The sequence below is a fragment of the Agelaius tricolor genome, unplaced genomic scaffold (assembly GCF_023055355.1).
Source record: "Agelaius tricolor isolate 1412-34295 unplaced genomic scaffold, bAgeTri1.0.p SCAF_16, whole genome shotgun sequence".
NCBI lineage: Eukaryota > Metazoa > Chordata > Aves > Passeriformes > Icteridae > Agelaius > Agelaius tricolor.
Window position 1 is genome coordinate 12,604,599 of NW_027269276.1, and position 26,754 is coordinate 12,631,352.

Sequence of the window (26,754 nt, forward strand, 5' to 3'; positions counted from 1 at the left end):
AGGATTATTTTAATCTTTAATTATGCTGTTTCCTAATAGATAGGGAGCACCCCATGGAATGTAAATACTGGAATTCCCAGGCTAGCTTTGACATTAATTGACGCTATTATTATTTAGCCTATCATTTTCTTCTTCTACACACTCATAGTTTGCTTTCTTCTACACACTTATATAATTTGCTTGATTAACATTTAGAAACCTTTAGTGAATCAGCATCCAAACAAAGGAAAACACAATGACAATGGCAATCCATTGTGACATCTGGTGATGCTACTACATGTGAAGTCACAATAAACATTGATGTTTTATTGGCAATATGAAAGTTTATTGACATTGATCCTAAAACTGTCTGCCAAGTTATCTTAGCTCTCTGCCACAGGCATCACATTCCAGTGCAAGAAGGTGGGCATCCAAAGCTTTAGACATAAAATGCCCTTTAGGACATATAGGCAAGCTATTCTCTGTAATAGAAGATTACAGAAAATGGAAAGACACCCATAAACCTAAATGCAAACCAGAGAGCTGGAAACTGCATTTTTTGAATACTGAAAATCAGATCAACAGATATTTACATTATATATTGTACCTTTCCTTTTCTAGTTTAACCATTTCTAGTTTTTAAGTTTATTTTTGACATGGACAGCCTACTGTTGGCTTTAAAGCAGCAAAAAGGCTGACTACAGACTAAAATTATATCCTGAGACTTGTGAATCTCTTGTACATCACTGACCCACAGCAGAAAATGCTTTATATATCCAGGAAAGAGCAAGATTCAGGGAGGCTTTGAAAAGCCAAGCTATTTTCCATGCATGGCCATCTCCTAACATCTCTCCAGCTTGCCACTAAAGATGTTGGAGCCAGGATCAGACAAGAGCTAGAATAAACTACTTCAGTTGGAAGGGAACTACAAGGATCATTTAGTCCAACTAGGCTCTCCAAATGGCCCTTAAACACTCACTGGTTTGGGGCATTGTACACATCTCTCAGAAGCTTGCTCCAGTTTTTAGGCATGCAATTCATCACTGCTCCAAAAGTTACAACCCTGTTCCTCTACATCTTTTCCCCTTTACTTGTTCTTAGCACCCAAGGAAAAGTTTTCCTGTCACTATGGGGAGAGGGCAGCAGGGGGCTGTGCTTACTGTGGCCCCCAAATGCATCAAGACATGCCATTATCTTTAACAGATTTAGGACAGACATATCACATAAAAATTTCATGGGAAGTACAATTCAAGTGTTATTTTACCTAGCTGCCTTCTCATCTCTAAAGGCCTTTTTCCACTGGGATCCAGCTTGTTCTGGGAATGGTATTCCACTTAAAATATACTCTTCCATTAGCTGACAGGGATTCCCATACTTTTTCAGCTCCTTGTACGTATGCACTTTCTCCACATATCTGCTTTCTTTACCAGAAGTATTCTATTGTGGGTTTTGTACTAAAAGCAGATTTGACAGGAATGATCTTGACATTCATTTTACATAAAGGAAACAAAGTGGTAAAAAAATCACAAGGTAGAAATTTTAGAAGGCAAAATACCAGCACCAGCATTCAAAATATACTTAGAAGCTGCTTTAATATCACTGAATAGCAGTTGCTCAGTTCTCACAGCACTAGTAGTACCAACTCCCATGCCAACTAAGTCCTGAAGTATTAAATGTGACTTTTCTTCTAGACTTACAGACTTCTTTATTCATTGCACTCCCACTTTATCCCAAAACCTAACAGGATAGAAGTGGCAGAAAATTGGTCCCAAAGTTCCCAGTACCTGCAGAAGGAATCATGATGTACAAATCCTAAGTGGGAGCTATCCTGTTGATAGCTCATATGCTGATTCTAAATAAGTCTTTTTAAATTATGTAATATTTAAGAGGTTTAATTCTGTTCCTTTGAACTTTCCCCTTTGAAAGAACATATTTTGATTCATAAACATGGAACAGGTTCAATCCCCTCCTTTACCCATTGCTTGCCACCTGCAAAGGCTCAGGAAAATATTAGACAGAAGTTGAACAACTTTAATGGGAATTTTTAGGTAGATTAGGCAGGGGGAGACTGGAGTGATGTGTGGAGCTTACATGAAATAATGCCAAAGAGTCTGGAAGGTTGTTTCATTCACAGAAGGTGCACCGCTGTTTTATTTTTCTTGGGGCCAGGGATTTTCTACTTCTGATTTGCTTGAGAGATTTTTTTTAAGATATATAACCTTTATATTTTGACAGCAATTAGGCCATTGGCTTTTAATACAGATACAATACAATAGCTCACTGAAGGACGTGATAAAAGAGTATGTCTTACCCAATGGACTTTTAAAGAGTGTTTCATTATTAAATATACTCACTACCAATAAATTAATCCAAACTTAATCATTAAAATACCAGCACCCAATTGTTTGCTCAGTGGAGCTATTCTGTGAATATCCAATTGTGTGAATGCCAAATTGACATATTTTCAAACAAGATTTTTTAAACAAAGTCCAACACAGAATCATCAAAACTACCATATCTCATAGGCTCTAGGAAGTTTTTTGACACGATAATTTTGGAAATATCACAATGATGTTTGATAATACCAATATGCTTATTTCAATGACATTAACAATTGTTTTTGTTATCTGTCTTCACTGTGGTCTTTTTATGACACTAAAAAGAAAATAGAAACTGTAAAGACATATAATGTCTGAATCAGTCTTCATTAACAGTACACATTTTCCTTTTAAGAAACTGAATTAAGGAGAACGCGCTATAGAAATAAAAGAGAAGGGTAGTAGAATTTGTCAAACAAAATTTATTGATGGGTGAGAATTTTTTGTGTCTTGATCAAGCCAGTCACTGGATTGTCAACAGTTCAGAGGTCATAACTTCTCAGAATCACATCTCATCACTGATCGGGCTCTGGGCTCACAAAAAATAAGTACAATCACACATCTGCTTGTAAAAGCTATTTAGGTACTCCTACCCTCCTGTTACATTTGCACTTTGTGGAGATTGAAGAACTGTTAACTGAAGCATGGTTACCACACCTAAGGGTGTTATACATTATATTGCCAATGACAGCTCTATTTTATTCTACATAACGTTTTATCCTTGATGGTGGGAAGGAATATGTGTGTTAGTTTTTGTTGGATTTGAATTTGCATTTTTCATCTGTTTTTAACTACTGAATGGGTTAAAAATCATCTTTTCTTGCAAAAAAAATTTTCTCTTCAATCTTTTTAATAGACATAGTAGCATAAGAGTACCTGCAAATGTGTCCCCAAAACTTAAATCTATCTCAAGCATACTTTTGCAAAATAGGAAACTTGTAACTGTCTCTTGAATTGTCACAGAAAACAAATACATAAACAACGCACAAAATGGCTGGCACAGTGTAAATTAAAGCATTAAATTTATTTCTAAATCCTCTGAGCCCTCAGTTGCTAGAGATGGTAGTCGATAGGAATAAAAAAAATTGCCTCCTTGAAATGTGCTTGGTGAACAGCAGCTTGATGATTGGCAGCACAAATAGAAGACAAACGAGAAAGCCTTCAATCTGCAGCTGATGCACAGGAAGAACATGGGGAGCTGAGTTTACAATAGAGAAAACATTACCAAGCTAATGGCAGAGGCAATCGTTTGACCACCATGCATCTCTGATAGCAGCAGGGCATCCATTTTCAGTTAAGTGTTAGAGTACCTTTTTGCTTTCTCTGACCACTGCAGGGGTAAAACAACCCAGTGCGTGAAACCCACTGACTGGTAATAAATTACTATATTGGATACTTTTTGTTTTCTTTCAGCAATGACTTGACTGTGTATTCTTGCTATCATTACCAATTAAAGTGGAGCCCACGTTAGCAAGCTGTATCTAACTGTATATCAGTTCTACGCTCCAATTGCTTTGGCAAGAACCACGGGGTCAAGAGGCTCCTTTGACCTTTATCAGCTACCTCTCTCTGACCACTCACTATTTGAAGCAATCTCAGCTGAACAGATGGACACTTTTGCAGACTCTATAAAGCTTAGAATATAAAGATAAATGAAATTGTGTTTGGGGCTTCAAACTGGTTTATGAGCATAAAATATAGTTAGCAAGTTCCACAAAAACCTCAGATTTCAAATAGCACATCTTAAACCTACACCATGAATGGAACACCTCTTTATCTACTGGGAAATTGTATCTTTTGGATGTGTCTTCTACATAAAAAATGAAAAGCTTGATGTAACTTATGTGTCTACTTAGCATTAAGTCACTTCTAAATTTCAGAAGACTAATTTACTTTGATCACTAAAAGACAAGCAAGAAGAAAAGCTATTATAACCTTTTCCCATGACAGCACAGCATACAGCACATGATCAAACATCATTCAGTAGAACAGTACTAAGAGAGTGAACACCACTCATCTATTTTATGACTAGAATTTTGATGCAATAATTTAAAAAACAAGTTCTTTAAGAAATGTAAGATAGAGAAATCTGAAATGGGGGTCCAAGTTTTCCCTAAAAGAAACTTCAAATTCTCAAGGTCATGCTTGAAGAACTGTTAACAATTAGATAGAAATATGGTCTTTCAATCCTATTTAGGTATTTGTAACTTAAAAATAATCTAAGCATTGAATGATGTCTTATTTCAGGTAAATCCCATTAGCAGACCTGCTTTCTTGAGTTCATAACCTTTTTGCAAATACACAGCTATCTTATTTTCTTGCTCTGCTGAAAGGGCAAGCAGTCTAGGATATGTGCAAAGATGCATTTACTCAAAAATAGTTTGCAAGCAGCAGGTATATAATTGAAATAGCACTTAAACATACACCATACACCATCTCTAAAATAACCTGCTGAGGAAGAAAGGATGCAAATTATTGGCTACACTTTCATCTTCCCATAAAAACCATATGCACTCCCTAATCCAATATTAGCTCCTATCAGCAGCCCGCATATCACACCCCGATCTAACCCTGCCCACATCCCGAGCTTCAGATTTAGGGAGCACGTGATGAGTTTGTCACTGAGAGTATCAATGGTCTCCCAAAGGGTACAAAGAGGCCAGCCTACCTGCCAGAAAGCAATGCTGGCCTCTTGCACAGGGTGAGCATCACACACAGTGTCACTATCCCAAAGGCATTTATTTTTCTTACCTTGAGACACCTTACCTTGTCATAGGACAGAGGATCCTTTGATGGGGGCATTCAGAACTTTTCTCTTATTCATTTACCCTTTTATAGCTCAGTACTCAGATATAAAGGACTATCTGTAAAAAGCCTGGAGTCAGTAGTAGTGCCCCAGTTTGCTTTCACATGCAATTTATGCTTGACCTGAGGCTTCATCATTTGGACAATGCAGTCTTGAACAAATGTGTCAATTCATGATGAATTTTCCTATATGAACTAGTATAACAAGCTGTTTTGAACTTGCCTTGCATTACTTTTATTATGGCATTCATTACAACTCTGTTCTTATTACTGAGGATGCCCAGATCCTCCTAAGAATCCACCTCCCATGAAGAAAAACCTACAGTATTTTTTGAGTTTGCACCAGTGTTTATCTATCAACTTAATTGCAACATAAGCAGAGTCACCCTCTTTCCTCCCAACTCTGTAATCTTTCTTTTTTCTTTTGTTAAGTCCCAGTGGAAGGCTTTACTATCCTCACAGCACTTTGAACAGTAACTGTAGCATCACTGCTGATGCATCTGTGGCACAATGTAAGTAATTAAGCCAAGGAGTCTTCAAATTCAAGCTGTGTGATGAATAGTCTAAGCAACTGAATAAACCCTCTTTTTATCATGTATGGAAGGCCACTGTCAGGCAGATTGTAGTCCAGATGGATCTACTGGGCACAAAAATTGCAATTGTTCAGGAAGAATTGCTAACACATCTATTGAATTGCTCAATGTGGAGGTCTGGTATCAAAATTTAGTGTTTCGCACATTTTGTTTTCAAGCTAACACCCTCTCTCTCTGCAACACTCATCTTAGAGTTTTCTATTGGATTAAATTAAAGTGTACATATAAAAGTAATTCTGGAGACAAATCTTTAAAAGATATCAAAGAATAACAGGCAAGTAAAATTAATATCCTGAATATACTTCACAACTTTTCAACACTAGGAAACAAGTCTATCCTTTATTTTTCAGAAAAATATTTGAAGAAATGTATGACTTTTTTACAGACAGCTATTGCTTTGCCCTGGAATTCATATCTCTGGCTGTCTGGGCACACTATAAGGCAATTCTAAACATAAGACTTTTGACAAAATCTTGTCTAATAATTTTATCATAGAAAGAATATAAAAGTGAACTGTAAATCCAGTCATCTTTAACATCCGTTTCTGACATGAACAGTCTTGGCTGTGAAAAGTTTAGATAGAATGAAGGAATAAGATGGTGTTTAAAATTAAGTATTATTTATACACTCAGTATTCAAATACTCTGCCTACATCTTAATATATTCATTATTTTGAATGTAAAAGTAAATTTTCTAACCATATCTTTAGAAATATTTACAGCTCAGTGCTGTGTGGTAGTGAAAAATTTCTGTCCTCTCTCAGCACTTTAGAAAAAAGATGGAACATATCCAAAGTTTTCTTGATCATCAACTGGACAAGAAATGCTACAGCAATCCAAAGCCACAGACTGCTGGCTCAAGATTTAGGAATTATCATATTGAACAATTTACTGGATGAATGAACATCCTAATATCTGTGAGATATAATGCTGAACATAGAGATACTGCCAACAGGACCTTTGCAGGAGCTTGAGAATATTGCTTTGTCCTAAGAAGGACTGATGTATATAAAAATTAAGTTAGCATGATATGTCTGAGTGCTGACTCCAACTGAAAGAACATATTTTCCCCAGGCTGTTCTGAGTGCATTTCCCATCTTGAATTATAAGAGTCCCACCCAGAAAATTTACCTACATAAAAGTTCTAGGTCAATTCATAAGCAAGTGACTTTCTACTAAAGAAAAAGAACCAAAACACAAAAAATCCTGTGTATTCTAGAAAGTGCCATTCTTGAGATTTTAAGAATAGGCAAGTTGGACTTTTCTCAGATCCTATAGCATTCTGAGATGTATCAGAGTAGCAGTTTCTGCATCCATTGATTTCATACTGTTCTTTCCTAGCAAGATGTTCAGTCTTACTGCAGAGGCTTCCAAAAGGACAAGTTTTGGAAACAAACATTCTCAGGTGTCTGCTTGGATGACTCATCCTTTCCATAAGTATTGCAAGAACCAAACCTGACTACTGGAACAAATAAAGGTTGAGTATTAATATACAAAAATAGATATCAAGAGAATGAATTTACAACCACTGCTGTTGCTTTGTTTGTTTGAAATCAAACCAAAGGTTAGCCAAGGATTTTATTTCTGCTCTATAACTGAGACGAGTTTCAATTAGCAATCAGAAGGAAGCTAGCAGATAACAAGTCTTTCTTTTGTGTGTAAGGTTTGTTTGCTGCAATTCCTGTTTCTAAGTTGCATGTAAGATGATGATGTGCTTCTGAAAAAGTCAATGCATTTTTTTTAAATAGATGTGTGAGCCAGAAATCTAGGAAAAAGTCTCACACTGAATTCACTCTGAATTCTTGCTAATATTTTTCTTCACTAAAACAATACTAATTAAACTATAAGACGCCAGGGAATTAACGTTTAGAATAGAAAAGTGATTATCAGACCTGCAAAGATTCTACCATATCACTATAACAAATAGTGAAGAATTTAAAGAACACTATTGAACAACATGAAAATATAAAGGTTAAAACAAAGATCATGTGATTTATTCTAGAATTAGGCAGAGCACTTGGAAGGGAAATCAGTCAGGCTGATCTACAGAACAAGTCATACCTTCTAGACTACAAAAGTAGTAAAGGTAAAATCCAAGATAGGAAAACTCTAACTGTGCCCAGCTCCACAACCAGACCTAAAAGAAACAGTCCTAAGTGGCAAATATGATATCATGAACACCACTTCCATTAGAGAGAAACTGTAGGTTTTTAACTGTAAGTATAAATCCCTAACCAAAATGCAAACTTTGCGAAAGATTCCAAGGGACAGAAGGGAATTGTAGCATGACAGAGGGATGGGAAAAGACAAAGACAACAATAGCTAGGTTAGCTTCAATAAATCATCCTTCAACATGAAATATTTCACAAGGACTGTTGATATTGACCTTAGATTTATTTCTAGTAGGATACCATAGCAGCCTCTTTAGCTTTATCACACAGTCCAATTAGCTGTCTAAGAAAGGAAAGAAGTTTTAAGTCAATCACCTCCAGTATAGTCACAGAGTAGAAAAGAATCAGTGTCAGAAGTGCTGAAATAAGTAGTTAAGACTTATTATTAGATTTCTGACATCCTGCGTTAATTGCTATCCGCGTGTGTAAGATTAAAATGTGCTACAATATCACAAAGGCAATGTTTTGGTTTCATTTTGCTTTGAGGCAATCAATGAAGAAAACACAAATCATCAAATTCTTGACTTGGTGTGCCAATTCAAAAACTACACCAACTTCCATAAAGATGGCATTTGGTCAAAGCTATCAATATCCCTCAGGATCATGGTTCTTTTTAACTGCTCCCAATTTAATCTAATAACTCCCAAGTTACTACTTCACTGTAGATATGTTGCTACCTTGGTCCCTTAATAAAATACTTAATTGTAAAATTTTACAGGAAATGTAGTACTAAAATGTTTTGCAACTGAATTACAGAGAAAAAAAAAAACAACCCTGCATACATTGAGCCCTTTTTCTTCACTCATTTTCCTATTACACTTAATAAACTACTAAATATGGCTACAGAACACTAGTTCCAGGAAAAAAAAACAACAAACCCTTGCAGCAGCAGTGTGACATTACCAACTTTAAGGAGAAATACTCTACTACTTTCTATTTTGCTTTGTCCTTAATAATCCACTTTATATAAATCACCAAGATCTGTAATTCCCCATAATAATGCTCTAAATATTATAAAAGGAAAGAAATTAAAGGAATCCATGTCTGTGACACCATTGTTTATGGTACCACTCCTGAATTCCTATTTGCTAAGTATTATTTTGTATTCGTGCTTGTATCTTATTTTCATTTTTCTATCAATTTTTCCATCAGTAAGATTTAACTAGCAGTGATTTTCCAGACTTGCAATAACAATTTAATTTTCAAATCGCTTCCCTTGCTATACTAAAACAAATAGCTGCTATTATCCTACAGTCTTCATTTGCCTCTTACCTAGTCTGTGCAGCAAAGTAGATCTTTCTTTTATTATTTACAACTTCTGGACATTCTTCCCTTTACATATTTTTGCCCATAACAGAATATGTATACTAGTATGTAAGTGAATATCAAGTTCTAAAGGACTCCTATTACAACAGATTTTAAGAAATTTCTGAGTTAATATATCAAAAAATACATATAACAAGTCCACATATAAATGAATGTTTCTCTCCCCCATCTTTGTCTTGTCTTATATACACAGTAAAAAAATCTCTGATCTAGATTTTCAGTAGTATAATTTAAGAGTTCAAGCTTCAGCAACCATTGCACAGAGATTATAACCTTCCCTCCAATGTTTTTACCCAGACCATTCTGATTACTGAAATCACTAGAAACATTAGTGCATGATAAACACAGGCTTACATCCAAAATATTGAAGCTGAAAAGGTAGGAAACTTTCGAACATGAAGGGTTTCTGGAACATCAGGAAAACAATCCCCAGACACATCCAGCTTTTTATGTGCATCAATGAAATCTTCATATGATGCACTGGAGCATTTCAATTCTTTTTTTTTTAAATCAGTTTTTCACAGAGCTTCAATTTTCAAACAGAACTATGACTTAAAGCTATAATGAGAGCTAGTTCCATATGAACACCATGAGCACAGTCTAGTGTGTATTCTATTGTAATTAAGAGCAGTGATTCAATACCTATTGCTACTGGCTGGGTATCATAGCAACCTTGTGTCACTGAATACTGCTGGAAAACTGTTCAGCACTAGCAAGACCATGCTTCAGGAAAATCTACAATGGCACTACAGATTGTCAACATCTGTGGGGGTTGTTAAAGGGAGAGCAACAAAGAAACCTGCTTTAAAAAAACCCTATACCTAGAAAATTGACAGGGATTCTACAGTAGCACTAGAAAAAGAAAAAAACACAGAGGAAGGAAAGAATATTTTTTGTCATTAGTTACACAACTTATGCACCCACATCCTAACATCTACCCCTATAAATAGAGTTGCAATAATGCTGCATCATCACATCATTTATGTATATCCACAAAGCACTGCCTTTTACTTTTTAACTAAACACAAGCGTCATTTGCCACCAACATTAATCTGGAAATAAAACAGCCTCACTTTCAAAATAATGTTTAAACTTTCACAAATGAACTCTAGATAGTCTTGTATAAATCTGCAAAAAAAAAAAAAAAGAAAACAGGTTACTATGAACAAGAACCCAATATTGATTTTTCTGCGGTGCAGTAAAGCATCTCCATTCTATTTGGCTGCTGTCAAAGCCACTCTTTAACAGCTGGAGTCAAATTGCACTATTTACAGCAAGAGCCCTTGTCAAGTGGACCATAAGTATTCTAACAATACACTATTCAAATGGCACTTTGCCACACAAATTGCTGACTTGATGAATACCCTATGTCAATGACTAAGGCCAATATAAAAGTTTCATTTTTATGAGAGGTTTTACATTCACATATTAAGTAAAGCTTTCTTGAAGAACTATTAAGCTATATATTTTGGGTCTTCTGACATTAAAAATAATTAAAATCTGTTTAAATATATCAAGGGGATTTGACAACATTAATATGGATCTTGTGTTAACTGCATTTGTCACAGTCATCTGTTATTGGTACTCCCACTGGCACGTGCAGCACAATAAAAGAATTATAATGGTCAACACACCATGAAATCAAAACATTCTGCTCTTGTATCCATGATTTACATGATGGCAAAAGTTTTGAAAGAAAGCTTTTGGAGCTGGACTACTATGTGAGAATATTTATCTTTTTTAGGATGGAGGAAAGAGACCATTATTTTGAAAACATTCTTTCATCTTAACTATAATAGGAAGGGTAAAACAATTTAAATATGGCAAGAGCAAATGCTGAATTTTACTTGCAATCTTCATGTGGATCATTCATTGGACAAAAGGATCATTCTCATTTACAATACCAACAGGAGACAATATCCACTCATTTTTCCTGTCAGATAAATTTTCTGAAATTCAGTTCCTTAACATATACTAAAATTGATGACGGGTTTTTTTGATAGAAAAGTTATTAAAAATTTAGTATGTTGTTAAATTTCTAATACACAATTTGCCAAAGAAGTAAATTGATAACAAAACACTCATTCTATATTAAAACTCTCTGATAATCTAAAAGTTTTGTGATATTTTTATGTGTGTAGTAATTATATGCTTTAATTAAGAGGGGATGGAATGTTCAAGTCTGATAGCTACAGTCCTCTCACTAATTAAATGGGATCTGAATTTCTAGACTATTTCAAGATGCTAAAATACAATGATGCAAGAGAGTCAATAGAGCACTTTTTCAAAAACCTAATAAAAATTTTTCTACACAAAACTTAAGAAAAAAACCAGACTTCATAACAAGCCTTCAATTTAGCAATAACAGACCAGTGCTAAAAAAGCTGCAGAGTTCCACGCTCCTTTTGTGTAGCCAGCACTGGGCTTCTGCAATAGCAATAAGGGGGCTTCCATTGTTATGTTTTCCCCTGGTTCAGCTACACTAAATACATTTAGGCTCCAACATCTCCCACACCAATCTACAGAACCCTTTCCAATGCAGATGCAAGTGGGAAGAATCTCTGAATGTACTGGATGACATATGCTTGATGAAAGAAAATTGCTTTCCCAAATACAAAACCTAATTTATTATGAATTTAGACAAACCTAACAGGTCTGTAGTGACAAAAAAGAACATGAAACAAAAAAAAAGATTTTAACATGAAAATTCTAAGAGACATCAATAGTATTCTTAATAGATTTGCATTTGGACAAGGCAATTAATGAGAAATATTTAAACATGACAAGAGAATATTATTTTGCTAAATCAGAGCAGACAAGATGTATATCAAATCAAAAAAAAAGGACTACAAATTACTACATTTCCACGGTTTCCTGTTGTGATATTTCTCCAAATTTAAGATCATAATTCCCAAAGCATGTTAAACTCCACATTTTAAAGTCTACAAAAAAACTCTTTTCCCATATTCCATAATCAGCATATTTTCATTCCTCCCACCTTGTTAAATCCATGCAATTTTCAATTTAATAGACATACCTAAAACTACTTACCAAAGAACTACCAAAACTTTTTTTTCTTTTGTTCCTATTTAAGAAGGCAAGAAGAAACTATTCCTTTTAACAAACTAACAGGGAGATCAGATTCTGTGTCAATGGCCAACTAGTGCACCATCTGCCCCACAACATGCTCAGCAGGATTACGCGCTAATAAGACTTTTCAGAAAATGGGATCAAAAAGAACTTTAGAAATCAGACTAAGGTTAGTAAAAGGTCAAAGAAAAATATTAAGAGTTAAACTACAATCATTAGAAACTCAATGTTATATGTAAATTTGATGATACAATGACGAAAACTTAAAATTCCAGAGTGAGGACTTGGATCAAGCTGTACTTGATCAGTTTTGTAATACCTGCTACTTCATTTCCTATAATTAATAAAGCTGCAATAAAGGCCAGAGACCATTCTGAAGGCCTTTTCTATGTGTGATTGAGGGAAAGCATTTTTTACTCTCAATACTTGTGATAAAACACCTTCTATGTACACCGAGGGTTGAGGAATAGCGGATATGACCTCTGTTTATTACAGAGAACAGAATTTCCAAAACCCATTAATTACAAAGTGGTAAACAAGAAAAAACAACATAAAAGCCCTATTCTTAAGATACACTCTAATCAAGGGTTCAGAGAATATACTACCTCCTGATGCATATAGAGGGTTTAAGAAAATATTTTTGGACCATTTTTTTCCTACATGAAAAAGGCAATATCCATCTCACTTAATTTGAGGTTGTATTAAATTAGCGACAGTTATAATAAACAGTTTTAAAATTAGCAAATACTAAATTAATTTTTAAATATCTACAAATAACTGATAAAAGTATAGATTTATCTAGGCCACAAGAAAATAGAGTGACTATTACATTTTTAATCTTACTTCTCATGATTTGATGCCTCAGTACTCATTTTCTCAGTTTTAACATCACATTAACACTACTTTAAGCATATTATTTCCTTCTATTACTTATTCAAAACAAAAAGGAGGAGCACTTCTCCATCAGTCTCAATTAGTTGGTTTAATCATTTTGGTAGGAAAGTATTTCTAGATAAACCTAAACACAAGTCTCTCCCTGGCCAAATCTTTCCTGAAGATGATCATATCCATTTGCAGCCCAGTACCTCACACAAACACTAATTTAATCACAGTAATAAAAACATAAGGCACTTGCAGTGTATTCTGTGATGATGCTAAGAGAAAACACACCCAATAAAAACTATCTCTGAATGACAAGAGAGATCTGTGGTCTCATTAGAAGAGCAACATGAGAAAGAGCAACAGCACGGGATCGCTATGTGCTTGTTCTCAGGACATACACATTTGAATGGGTGCAAGGTGTATTCAGGTGTTCTCAGGGTGCTACTGACAGGTGCTGTCACAAGCTAGAGGCATGAGGAAATAGGATCTAACTACAGGTAATAAGGTCTGAGAAAATCCTTTTGAGATTAGCTACTAATGACCTTGCATAAGGCCCTCTGCCAATTTTTCTCATTTATCTATGAAATGGGGTTGAAGGCATAAAAGCTGGGCCAGCCAGAGGAAGCCTTTATAAACTTAAAACCAAGCCACTACCCCATTTACTCATCAGCAGGTGATAGGGTAAAGAATTGGAATCACCACTAATTGCACAGGAAAAATGCTCTACTCTTCACTCTTACCTTATCTGAAGATTTCTCTGTATGAGCAGGAAAAGGGCCCATGCCATGCTTATATGAGCTGGAGTGTTTGTATCCAGAACTCTTGTTCTGTTTTGACTCCTGAGACACAGGAAGTAGAGCACCTGCCACTAAATATTCTGAATCTTCAATGGCAGCAAGAATTGCTCTTGCTGTGTCACCCGTTTCATGTCGTTCCAGTGTGCCTAGAGAAACACAACAAAAGTAACTTTTTCAATGAGCTATCACTATAATATCATAGCATTAATATAGTACACTACATGTAAGCAAATAAATCACAGAATATTTACAGATGAGACGAATAACGCCTCTTTTTAAAACTAAAAATGTATTATACACTATCACTACTACAAAAAAATAAAGCTTAATTTCTAAAGAAATTACTGCAGCAAATAACTTTGTATCAGACCACAGACAGCTCCAGATGTTTTATACATTTGGAGTGAGATGCAGTTTTCAAAGGGAGCCAAAGATATTCTCAAAAAATATCACCTGCCCTAACTGTTCAAAACAAATTTGCTTTCTCCTCACAAACCCCTCCCAGAGCACCTATATCATTAACAGTGTAAACAACAACACATTTATGTAATATTTTAGTGCTGTCCTCTAGTGTTCTGGATTACAAATAGCAAGAGATAGCTCATTTTTTTTTTTTGTTCCATTCCTAAAAACTGTCAGGCATTAAGAAGGTTTATGCTTGAATATACATGTAGCTTAGTCATCAGGGATACGAATGTGATATTTCAGAGACTATATCATCGCTTGTGTGACTCTGTGGAATCTAAATCCTGAGATGCTATGGCCAGTTATATTACTTTAGTAAAAATTTTATCTCGTAATAATTTTAGAAATAGTATTTTAATTATAACTAACATTCAAAACATCAAAACTGAGCTTATATGTATTTGAAATGAGCTACTATTACATACTACACATTTCCTATAGGAATTAAAAGAAATTGCTGAAATAGCATGTTTCCTATAAATATCAGGGATAAAATACATCTGAAGGGTTTTTCAAGTATTAAATATCAGCTATAAAATGAAATGTTTTTCCCTTAAGTTTGAATTCTTTCTACCCTCAAGTAATACAACATGAATTTTCCCTTTCACTGCTACAAGAAAAAAATGTGTAACACTGAAGTTCTATCAGTAACACCTGCTAAAAATATTGGACTGGGATTGAGGGATCTCATACAATAAATGTTTGTGTGTATATGTGTGTATAAAATCTCTTTATCTGAAATTATTTCTCTGAAACCCATCCATTTCTTTTCACTGCAGTATCACCTCTACTACTCATATGACAAAGTCTTTGAAATCAGAGCAGAAGAAAACAGGGCACCTGATTTTTTGTCCCCTAATAAAAATCAGTTAAACGCCACAGATGACTGTAATATTACACTGAAAGAAATAAGAATCAGACCCAATTGTTTTTAATGTGCCATTTTCTTAATTCCTCCCCAGGACTTGCAGCCAGTGCCATACAGAGCAGGAAGGTCACTGAAAGGAAACTAAGTTGCCCAAAAGGTCTTCACAGTTGGACTGTCTACAGAGCTCCCAAGCACTGACACATTCCAGGAACACAGAGACCATGTTTATAGATGCCTACAAGGGATGATTGTACAGTTCATGCTGGACATGAGCAAACATTCTTAAAAATACTACAGCATTGGCAAAGTGAAGAAGTTTGGAAATAATACAGTCACTCAGCTAATATTATTTTGTTTTATAGATACTTTATATATGTAAAGTAGCTTTTCAAGCTATAAACATGCCACAGAACTACGTGGATTATTCAAAGTTCAATATGAACAAAATTCAAATAAATCATTATTCTTCTTACTTTGAAGTGTAGGGGCTGAAGCTTTCTCTATCCCCTTCTGTGGCAATTTCGCTACACAGTGAATATTTGTATGCATTTATACACATACATTTGTCAAACCTTGTTTTCTATAACACTTTCTTCACTGCAATTCACTGCTGGAGTCCTCAAGACTATTATAATATCTCTGTGAAACTACCAGGCCTCATGTTCCTTTTAAGAGAAATTACAGTAAGTTTTTAATAAATCCAGGACTTCTGGGGGCATGCTATTAAATTTCAACAACCTGACTATGTATAGTCTTTGGTATTAGACAGAACTTCCAAACGTGTCTCAGTAGCACCAGATGCATATGAGTGCTTCAGCAGCAGTCATCCCCCAGAGTCAGACTATCCTGTGGGATAATCTAGTGGATAAATAATAGAATATAATTTAGTTAATGCTATCATACTACAGACAGACTTGGGTTATTTCCCATATATCAGAGCTTTTCTCTGGCAACAGCTTCAGAGCCAATTTTTCAACCTCTGGTTGAAGAAAAAGATTTTAGTTGACAGAAAAAGAAACATAGCAGAAGTAGTAAAAGGTACAGAAAATCTGACAACAGAATTTAACCTTGGAAGGCAACAGCCTGAAGAGAATATACAGGTATTCTCAATGTACATTAAAGCAAATTCATGTTTTATATATTTAACACACATCTTATTTCAAACAGATGAGATATGCTTCTATATATTATAGACTTAGCAGATGCCAAGTGAGAATGTACCAACAGGGTGTTGGGTTACTGAACATTTCTGCTGCTAACAAACTCTTCTCTAAGTGCATCAGAACAATGCCATTGCAAGTATATAATTTTTGAGTAGTTTGGAGAAGAGAAAATTAACATATCAACTGAACAAAGCTCTTCTGGGTTTACACTAAGTAAGAAACAGGGCTTGGCTTCTCACATAGAGAACTTATAATTGGTTTTTTAATTTTCATTTTTAATGTACATTTATAGATAGGAACATTGAATAGCAAATGCCCTGGACAACCAGCTTATTTTCTTACTAACAGAACATTATGACACCCTAAAATCAATTTGAAAAACTCCTGTTATACCTTTAAATCATTTATATATCTCTCATAACAGCTATCTGAAATGCCTTTTCAGTAGCACCTTCCAGAAGATGTCTAGTTTCTTTAAAAAACCCCATCCTTTCTTGCATATACTGCCCAATCATGTTCCCTATTATGAAAATCTGTATATACAGGTTTGTGTGTACAGCTGGAGCTTCAATAAAATGGCACAAAGTGCATAGGAAAATGTGTGATCATGAAAGTGGTTTTTATAATATAAGCTCAACTTTACTCTTCTGAATAGCCCAAAATAGTCATTTACAGAGCAAATAGTTGGCAGAGATAAAATAAAGGAAGAGATCTATATTCTGTGATGCCTGAATACATCTGAGAAACAAACAGGGAGGAGGAGAGGAAAGGATTTAGAAACCTGTATATATGACAAAGACTTTCTGACGACTGCAAACAGGCAAAATAATACTGGGGCAGGGTGCTTATTGTTCATAAACTGTTGTTTGTTAGGAATATGCTTAAAAGAAAATAAAAATAAAGAGTAAGAAAACACAAAGGTTGTAGATGAGAGTACAGGAAAGAGGACAGAATCAAAATGCACTCACAAACCTGAAGTATTTAAATACAAATAAGTCTAAAGGGTTTTGATTGAAGAGCATAAAATAACAATGGATGAACAGGAAGAGATAGGGGTGTCTACACAGCAGCAACACCACTGCTATGACCCCCTACTATACATACAAAATACAGGAAAAGAAAGTCTTTATCTCTCTAAAGCTGTGACCATGGCAACCAAGTCTCAGGAACAGACAAGAGTGGAGTATTTCACTCTCCTGGGCAGCTCTGGACCACCAGATGTGACTGGCTAGAGACTGCTACAACATCTTATTCTTCCTGTGGACCAAGTACTGCAAATTGTGTCTCTTGGTGTTAGCGCTGTCCACAGAGTTCTCTGGGTTCTGCATACTGAAGGATGCATTTTTACTGGAGAGGTCACACAAATCTTCCTGCCTCGAGATGAGGCATTCACTGCCATCACATGACCTGTCATATCATCAGGCTCCAGTGCTCTCTGTGTTTGCTGTCACAGCTAAAGTAAGGAAAATCCTCAATATTGCACTGCTGCTGTGACCTACTAACTCAGATGACTCTTACAGCATAACAGTGCTCTGTGAAAGAGAAATTATTTCAGAATTGATTGTATTTAAAAACAGCATGTGGTTGAGAACAAATCCTTTTCTTTATTAGTAGTCAGAACAGAAAACTCAGCATTCAGAACAAGTACCATCTGTAACATAAGTTGGTTTATTTTCTGTTAAGATCATCTCCTCTATAAATACCAATTTTACCTGAAAAAACCTCTCCCAACACACTTCCTTCTATGATGGAAGAGTAAGGCATACAGAAATGTTACGCTCCTTGCTACAAAAATGCTTGAATTTTACAATACTACAATCTTGCTCCAAGACAGTTGGCAAGCACTTTGTTTCAAAAATTTCTCCTTATTGCTAGTGCTACCATTCCAGTATCAATTGGCCCAAAACAGATGGAACAAACGTTGCATTAAGAACATATATTCTAAACAATACCAAGACAAAAGTAAATGCCATCTAGCAAATAGAAATGGGATAGACTACACAAAATCCAGCCTCTTAAAGTACTCCAATAATATCTTAAAAGCTATTTTACTTTAAGGATGAGATAAAAAATGGAGATGCCCTGTGATGTGTCTTTGCAGACCCTTCTTACTCATTTGTGCATTTGGAAGATTTCTGTCATGTCCAGCTCTGTGTGTTATTGACATTCTTCAGAATACACACTTTCAGAAGAGCATTAGCAAACTACTGTCAATATCCTTTGGCTGAAAAAAAGCAATGAACATCAACACAAAGAAAACCACTGAAATGTAATTTATAATGTTAGTTTATATATGTGGGTAAAAAGAGCAATTCCCCAACACAGCCAGTCCTTACATCAGGATTTCTGATGCAGGCACAAGACCCCAAAAGAAAGGACACTCCCCTGCTCTCTCCCTGACTCCATCTAAACTATTCCAAACAGTAAAGGACAATAATACCTTGAATGAATTGTTAAGACATAATAAATGTACTAAACTGGGCTGAATGGAAGAAGTTACCAGCTCTGAACTTTGAAGATAAGCAAGTAGTTTCTACCTACTTCTTTATCACAAACTGAAAGATGGGATGAGAATCTGTCCCTTAGTGTCTGGAATGAAACCCCTCCCTGGCATGCACTCTTGTGACTGCACTGGATCATAGCAGTTTTCAGTTACAATATATATATGTATATACATATACACACATGCAGAAAAGAAATCTCTTTAAGAATAAAGATCAATTGCCAACTGGAAGGAATAGATACATACAGCTAAATTCCACACATGTTCCCCCAAGTATACACAAAGTACATAAACATACACGTGTGTATGCATAGATAATATAAAGATACACTCTTGTATACTGGCAGGAGTGAGGTATCCTCAGCTTCTGCAAACTAGGCAGAAGATGACACTGTCTTTTTTTTTTACCCTGAGACACACTTTCCCAAGCTCCACTACCTTTTATTATTCTACATCAATAAGTATTTACTGAACAATGACTCAAATTTAGAGAGCTATGAAATATTCAAGTACAAGCTACAGACTGACCTGAGGCTTACACATATAAAATATAAGATGCAATAAAAAAAAGGCAAAACATTATTTAAGTTTTACCTTAAGACTGACAAATTAAAACAAATTGAAAAAAGCCCCAAACCCAAATGCTAAGTTCCACAAGGCATATATATTCCTTTTTAAATCTTATTTTGAGATTTGCAGATCTTGAGGCTATGCAAAACTCATTAAAAAAGAAACAAGAAGGTAGTGACTGCTATGACTTTGACCCTACATCATGGCCTCCAGCAGATGAAACACAACCATGGGATTTATCAGTTAGGCCACAATCACCCACTCAGATCTAATTCTGACCAATGACCTGAAGAGAAAAAGAGAACAATGGAGGGACAGGGAAAATGAAAAAGAAATCAAAAGAGACTGTAAATCACTAAATTTTACAAGGACAAAAAGTCACAAAAAACAATTATTCTTGGTTCTACAATTATCTAGGCATAAATCTTAAAGTAATGACCAAATTTACTGAGTTCAAAGTTTCATTAAAACTATACAACTTATTTTCTCACAGCCATCTGATGACATCTAAGCCTTAACTTTCTAAACAGTTTAATCCCTAATTTCTGTGGGATTCTAATTCTGTGGGACCCTATTTGTGTGGGATGAGAAAAGTTGTCAAATGCATTAAATAAAGGCCTACTTAGAAAAAAAAAAAAAGCCAGCCAAACAACCCAAACCCTGCCCCTCACATTCTTTAACTCATGTGATACTTGCTGTTTACTACAGGTTTAGAAGTCTCACTGTTGGCACCAATTATAAAAATATTGGAGCATATATAACTACATAAAAATATCTTTAAACAGTGTTTGAAAACCTTCCAGCATGTTTGACCATCAATATGATCAAAGGCTTGATCCATAACATCACTATCTGCAGAGTAATTTCATTTTCTCTATGGCAGGTGCACTTCTGAAACAGCAGAGGTTTTATGCAACATTTAAGTTTATCGATGTGGAGTTAAACACAACAAGAATTGCTTTCAGAGTATTTCTGAACTCTCTTCTATTTTTCATAAGATTTTTTATGATCATACAGATGGATTTGACTAATTTTAGACACTGCATATTTTATTAGGGCTGAAAAACTCATTAAAAGGCTGCTTTTTTTTATTGATACCTCTGTAGCTTTTAAACATTGAGGTAAAATTTTCTATGACTGACAGCTATCTTAAGGTGGTATGATTTTTTTTCATTCTCAGCAGAAGTGTCTCAAGCCATTAATCATTCTTGCTAAAGTCATGAAACAGAAGTGTTTCAGAAAAGCTTCATGCCTTCAAGTATGGACTCAAAGCTGAACATACACCTTTTGTGAACTGAGTCTCCAAGCTGACACCTTGCTCCCACCACAGTGCAGCACTGCTGCTTTTCCTCCTTGCTCAAGCAGGAGAGGTCCATACAGACCATTCCACATGGTGACAAAACAGTCCTTTACAGTGAATGGACTTACCTCTACCAAAAACCTTGAGATAAATACATCAGTATCACCCTGATGCTACATTTGCAAAAACAGGTGGAAATAGCAAAGAAAACCTCTGAATTGAGGTAGCACTACTTCTATGTACACTCTCTGGTATACTCAATAATCAAAAGAATGAGGGGTTTAAAACTACATACCAGCTAGAGTGTTCTCAGAGTAATTCTGTAAATAACTGTCATTCTTAGGATTTCTGTTTTGTTTAGATGCAGACATTAGAAGCCAGGACAACTGTAACACTTCTGCACTTATAAAGAAAATGGCAGCACTATTGTTACTAAGCACTCAGATACTGTGATAACAAATGTGTCAAAATACAAGGAAAAGTATTCTATTCAGAAAAGGATTCAGGTAGAGCACAAATAGGGAAAGTGATACACAAATAGTGTGGATAAAACAAAATACTGTATATTTAGTTATTGTCTATCATTTATTGATGATTTTTGACCTTTTCTAGCACAGATTGTAAGCAGAGTTAATTTTGACTATTCAGGAGATCTGACCTCAAATATATTTTTAGGCATATGTTTCAATTTTTTTTTTAAGTTGGAGCTAGTAGCATGTAAGATAGCTCTGAAAATTTGCACTCCCTGGGGGAGTATGAAAAAACCACAACATAGCCAGTGTAAAGCTAAATATGTAGTATGAGAACAGAACAATAAATTGAAGTTTTATTAAGTGATGTTTTTCTATCTTTAAACCCAAACTAAACATATCCTTAATAAAACAGAGCAAGGCTTGCAAGGCAAAATAAAGTAACAGGAAATTAGTAAATGATTCATTCTGCAAGTATTATGAACTTCGAGGAATAAATTCACTTTAAACTCATACTAATTGAAAAACAATTTATCACTGAAAAATGAAGATTATTAACTCTGAGCAAGGAATATTGCTATTTAAAGCCCACCCATTCATTCCTCACTCTAAATACACATTGGATCTAAAGGCAGCTTGGTAGACATGTTGCCATATGCTGTACACAGTAAGCAAAAATCCTCTGATCCTTTTACTACTGTATCTTATTGTAATGATATTTACTTTTCTAAAAAAGCAAAGATACCAAATGGTTAGGAAAATGTAAAAGCAATACAGATAACAGCTAATTTCCTTATTGAGGGAGTTTTCAAGTGGTGGCTATTGGAAGAAATATTCTGCACTTTAATTAGAATAAAATTTGTTATTGATTTTCATATTTGTCTTCTAGAACACAAGTTTGGAGAATATCCTGTAGACATAGTATATTAATATTCCAAATGTATGATTAGATCAATATTCATTGTCATGGAAAGATATTCCACTGTAATGGAAAGTTGCCGTATCCATATATTAAAATTTAGGTAAAATGCATTAAACTACCCAGATGATATTTCATGGCCTCTGTATTGTTTTCTATATCACTATCCACATGCAGAGGCAATATCAACATTTAAACTTCAAATAATTTCACTTTGCTCTGTAAATCAAGGGAATAAAGGATTTAAATGAATGTATCCAATTCTAGACCTGTAACAGCAACAGGAAGTTATCTTTTTCCTTTTTATCCCCCACCTTTTTTAGACTTGGTTTGTAGTCAGTGGAGAAGAGATACAGACTTAAATTACACTTGAAGTCAACCATACTCCTAGTATTTAACATTTCAGCATAAGCTATGCTGAAAATCCTATTTATTTAGAAAATATGTAGACAATTGTACTCAGAAAACTTTCCAGTGATCACATAAAATAAGGCCATCTTTGCAAATCTCATGGAAAGAGTACAAGTTGTATACAAAGTAACACTGGTTTAGACTTTAATCTAGAACACAAAGTTTCCTTCGCCTCATAAAGTGATAATTATGAAAGCCTCTTGAGACAAACATTTTTAGGTCTTTTCGAATGCTTTCTGTACAAGTGTGTCAACCTCTGTCACTGGAAACTGGACAATGAAATCCATAACAAAATCTTCCCATCTGCTCTAGGGGTCACCCTACTAATTACCTGATGGAAGAACCATTCTAGAGTCAAAGTGGTACTAATTCTCTAAACTTTTAAAAAGTCACTTGTCAAAATCAACCAAATTATTTCTGACTCTACAACAGTGTAAACACTGAAATATTCATAGAAATTTCTTAATCCACAGCCTGGAATTCTAAAAAGACTGGCTGTTTTCCCAGCTATCCATTACCTTTTGCACAGGAACACTGTTCAGATCCATTTTTTTTAACTGCAAACAGTGATATATGAGTCTGGCACAATACTGCACTGACTTTAACTTAAAGGCAAAGCCTAAGTCATAAGCTAACTGCATAGCCAGAAGAAATACAAACACTTTTTGACTGCAGAAGCAATAAAAGCTATCTTATGTCCCTTCCCATAACAGATTTCAAGCACAAGGCTACCACTCAGATTTTATCCTATTTAACTGAGTCAGGGAACATGTTCAGAGGAAACTCTGTAGGCAAGCGGGACTATGTGTGGTTGCCCATTTATTTGCCAACAGATGAAATCCTAATCAAAGGTGCTGTGCTCCTGCAGAGGTGCCTCAGGGATGCTGTGGCATCTCTGTCACACATCTGAACAATGCTTTGTCTGCCGGAGTGCCACTGAAGTATCTACACAGCTCTTGATCTAGGTCAGGCCAATTTCAAGGATCAACGCCATGACCTCTTGTGTTCTGCTGCAATACAGATGTAATTCAACATTAAAGCAGCTACAATATATCCTACTAGGCTTTCTCAGGTATTGACCCTAGATGGCACCTTTTAGTCAGCAATGCATAACAGGAGCAACAACAAAAAAGATTTGTTAATTTTTACTGCAGAGCAAATAAAAGCATCTCTTCCTGTGTGAGGTGGTGACTGTGGCCCTCATGCTTCCATGATACTCATAAAGACACACTTTTAGCCATATCTACCCTGTCTGAATATGTAATATGCATGAGCAGTGGTATCAATTTTATTTCCTCTTTAATCTTGAAACAGGCAATGGTTTTATGGGTAAAGGAGGGACAGTTCAAATATATTCTGAGTTTTCCTGTTTTGTCTAAAGCAAACAGTGTAGATAGCATGTTGTAATAATCTGTAAAATAAATTGTGATCTCAGGGGTCAGTTAGTAAAATTGCATTTTGATACAGTTTTAATGTGCTGTGCATTTCAGTGACTCTGGACTCAATGCACCTCCCTCCTTTCAAGACACACAGCTCTGAATTGCCTGGACACTCATAGTGTCTAATGCCATTATAACCCCTGATAGTCTTGTCTGTCCAAGCTCAAATAAGTACATTTATTACCCATATGAATCAGCATTGCATTCTCAAATCACCTGGGAATCTACAGTTAAACCTGAAAACACTTACCTTTAGTTTTGCTGTCTACACAGTTATAAGCTTTGCAATTATGTTCCACTATTAAGTGATCATCAATTAAACCAAAAGATCTCAGATCATGAATTTTTGGAAGAAAGCATAACTCTGTGCTCCAACATGGGTCAGTTTAGACTGAAAACATCACACTTTTTAATAAGTTTAGTTTTTATTTATAGCTTCCAGGAGTATTCTACTCAATTCACTACCACATCAGCTAAACTTCTGATTATCAGGATGAGACTTAAGCCATGCTATTTTACTAGTGGCACACCTTGAACTGTAAGAAAATAATCTATTCTTCTTGCTGATATAAACATGGAAACTCTCCCATTCATATAATCAATGTGGTGGCATTTCTACTAATGTTTTGGCCTTCTATGACTAACATCATGGGACAGAAAAACCTCCAGGAAAGTGACCAAAACAACAAAAGAAATAGGATGACTCCTTTGTGTTATTACCTGTTTCAATTTCCCAAATATAAACTGAATTGTCTTCACATCCAACAATTAGCACATTCTCAAGAGGGTCAAATTTTATCTTCTTCACAGGAAACAGATGCTTTCTAGCATGTAAGAGACATTGTCTCTTCTGGAGGTGTAGAATTGCTACTGAGTGGTCACTGCACACACAGCACACTATACTCTGGTCCTTTAACTGCAAAACAGAAAACTCCAGTTTCAACACGGTAACCACTATAATTCATAACCACAACATTTCAAAGGAATACTAGGAAGAGTATTCCAGTGATTTTCTTCCCAGAACATACTCATTTTACAAAATTATGTTTTATGTCAGCCAACATCTTCAACTTGTTTTCAGCAGGCTGGGTACACAACTAATTTCCTGACAGGAAAGCATACCTTCATCTTTATTTTTCCAGCATTTTAACTATAATAATTTAAATTCCATATATTCACAATACTTAGCATATCAAAGCAGTGATTATATAACCAACTATACAGTAGTAGTTGCCCTAGAAGAGAAAGTAGTAAAAAAGTTATCTTAAACCAAATGGGTGTTCATGTGATATAAAATTATGTCAGGTCTAAAAAGCCAAGAGTAATGTATCTCTAAGAAAAAAATGAAGTTACAAATTCCTTTCATACTGTATGGATCTGAAACTGCAAAACCTTCCTTTCCTGCAAGTAATTTTTGGTGACACACAGAGGAATTCCCCCACAGAACAATTCAGTTCTTTAAACAAGACTGAAACACGAGCCAGGCAGGCATTAAATCCTATTCAGTTTTCAGAATAAAGATGAAAAGGAGCCTTACAAATATTAAAAATTTTGTTATTGCAAACCAATTTTTTGCCTCTTTATTCTGGCATGTAAGTTAACTGTGAGTCATTCATAAGTATCAAATCTGTCTATGCAGGCTTTGTAAGAGGAAAAATGGAAATTCCAGCCCCACAGAATACACAGTTCAAAAGTTACATAGAACATTCAGTACAGTACATTTTCACCTAAATTTAACTTCAAAATTTAATTAATTAGAACACAACTTTAAATTATTCTAAATATTAAAAAATGCAAAAACATACACACAAAGGACCAAAAAGATATATCAGGAACCAAAATGAAGTACATATTTTGGACCAACAGAGAAGATTAAAATACTATGTTCAAGCTCCTAGCCTCACTAAGTAAGTTTTTTAAATTTCAGGAGGAGTTAATCAGATTGACATATAAGTCAATAATCATGATAATAAAAATGGTGAATAGAATGTTAAGAGCTTCAATTTAATATGTTTCAAACAAAAAAACTCAACTCCCTGCAATTAAAAGCAGATTTCAAAGACAACAATTAAGTGAAGGTAAACTAAGCATAAAGTAGTGTGGGCTAAAGTACTGCCAGATAGTGTTTTATTTTCTCTTGTATATAAATATATACACACAGATGGGTATACAGAGGGTTTTTTGAAACATCATTTTTTATGCTTTTACTTACTCTGTAGTGTTCTGGGGATCGCAAGAGCTCTGTCACTGCACCAGACTGCAGATTAAACTGCTGTAGGATGCCTCCAGTAAATATATCCCAGCAGATCACAACAGAATCCTGGCCCCCTGATAACAGCCAGCTGGGATCAAATCTTACTGATTTGTCATGTGGATAAAGTAAGCAAGTGACTCTGCTACTGTGACCATCCAGAACCTTATAAGGTAGATTATCTGAAACAAGATGACACATTATTTTTGTTCTTTAAGAATAGGAGTTCCATATTTTACAGCACATTTCCTGAAAGTCAGGATAAATATAACCTGCCTTTACATGGTGTCAAAGAATTTTGGACCTGTTCCTAAAAGGGAGAACAAAGGTCTGCACTCTGAGCTTCACTACTGAGATGCACCCTTTATGTTCCCT

At 35.2% G+C, this 26,754-nt stretch overlaps 1 protein-coding gene across 1 annotated transcript in view; it reads right to left on the minus strand.

Moving 5' to 3' along the window:
* WDR72 (WD repeat domain 72) overlaps nt 1–26,754 on the minus strand; it is a 90,338-nt gene that overhangs the window by 50,139 nt on the left and 13,445 nt on the right. Inside the window, exons 11-13 of the mRNA XM_071442063.1 lie at nt 26,341–26,561; nt 24,849–25,044; nt 13,964–14,166 (exon numbers count right to left, since the gene is read on the minus strand). Of these exons, the coding sequence (XP_071298164.1) occupies nt 13,964–14,166; nt 24,849–25,044; nt 26,341–26,561 (620 nt within the window). The remainder of the gene's footprint in view (nt 1–13,963; nt 14,167–24,848; nt 25,045–26,340; nt 26,562–26,754) is intronic.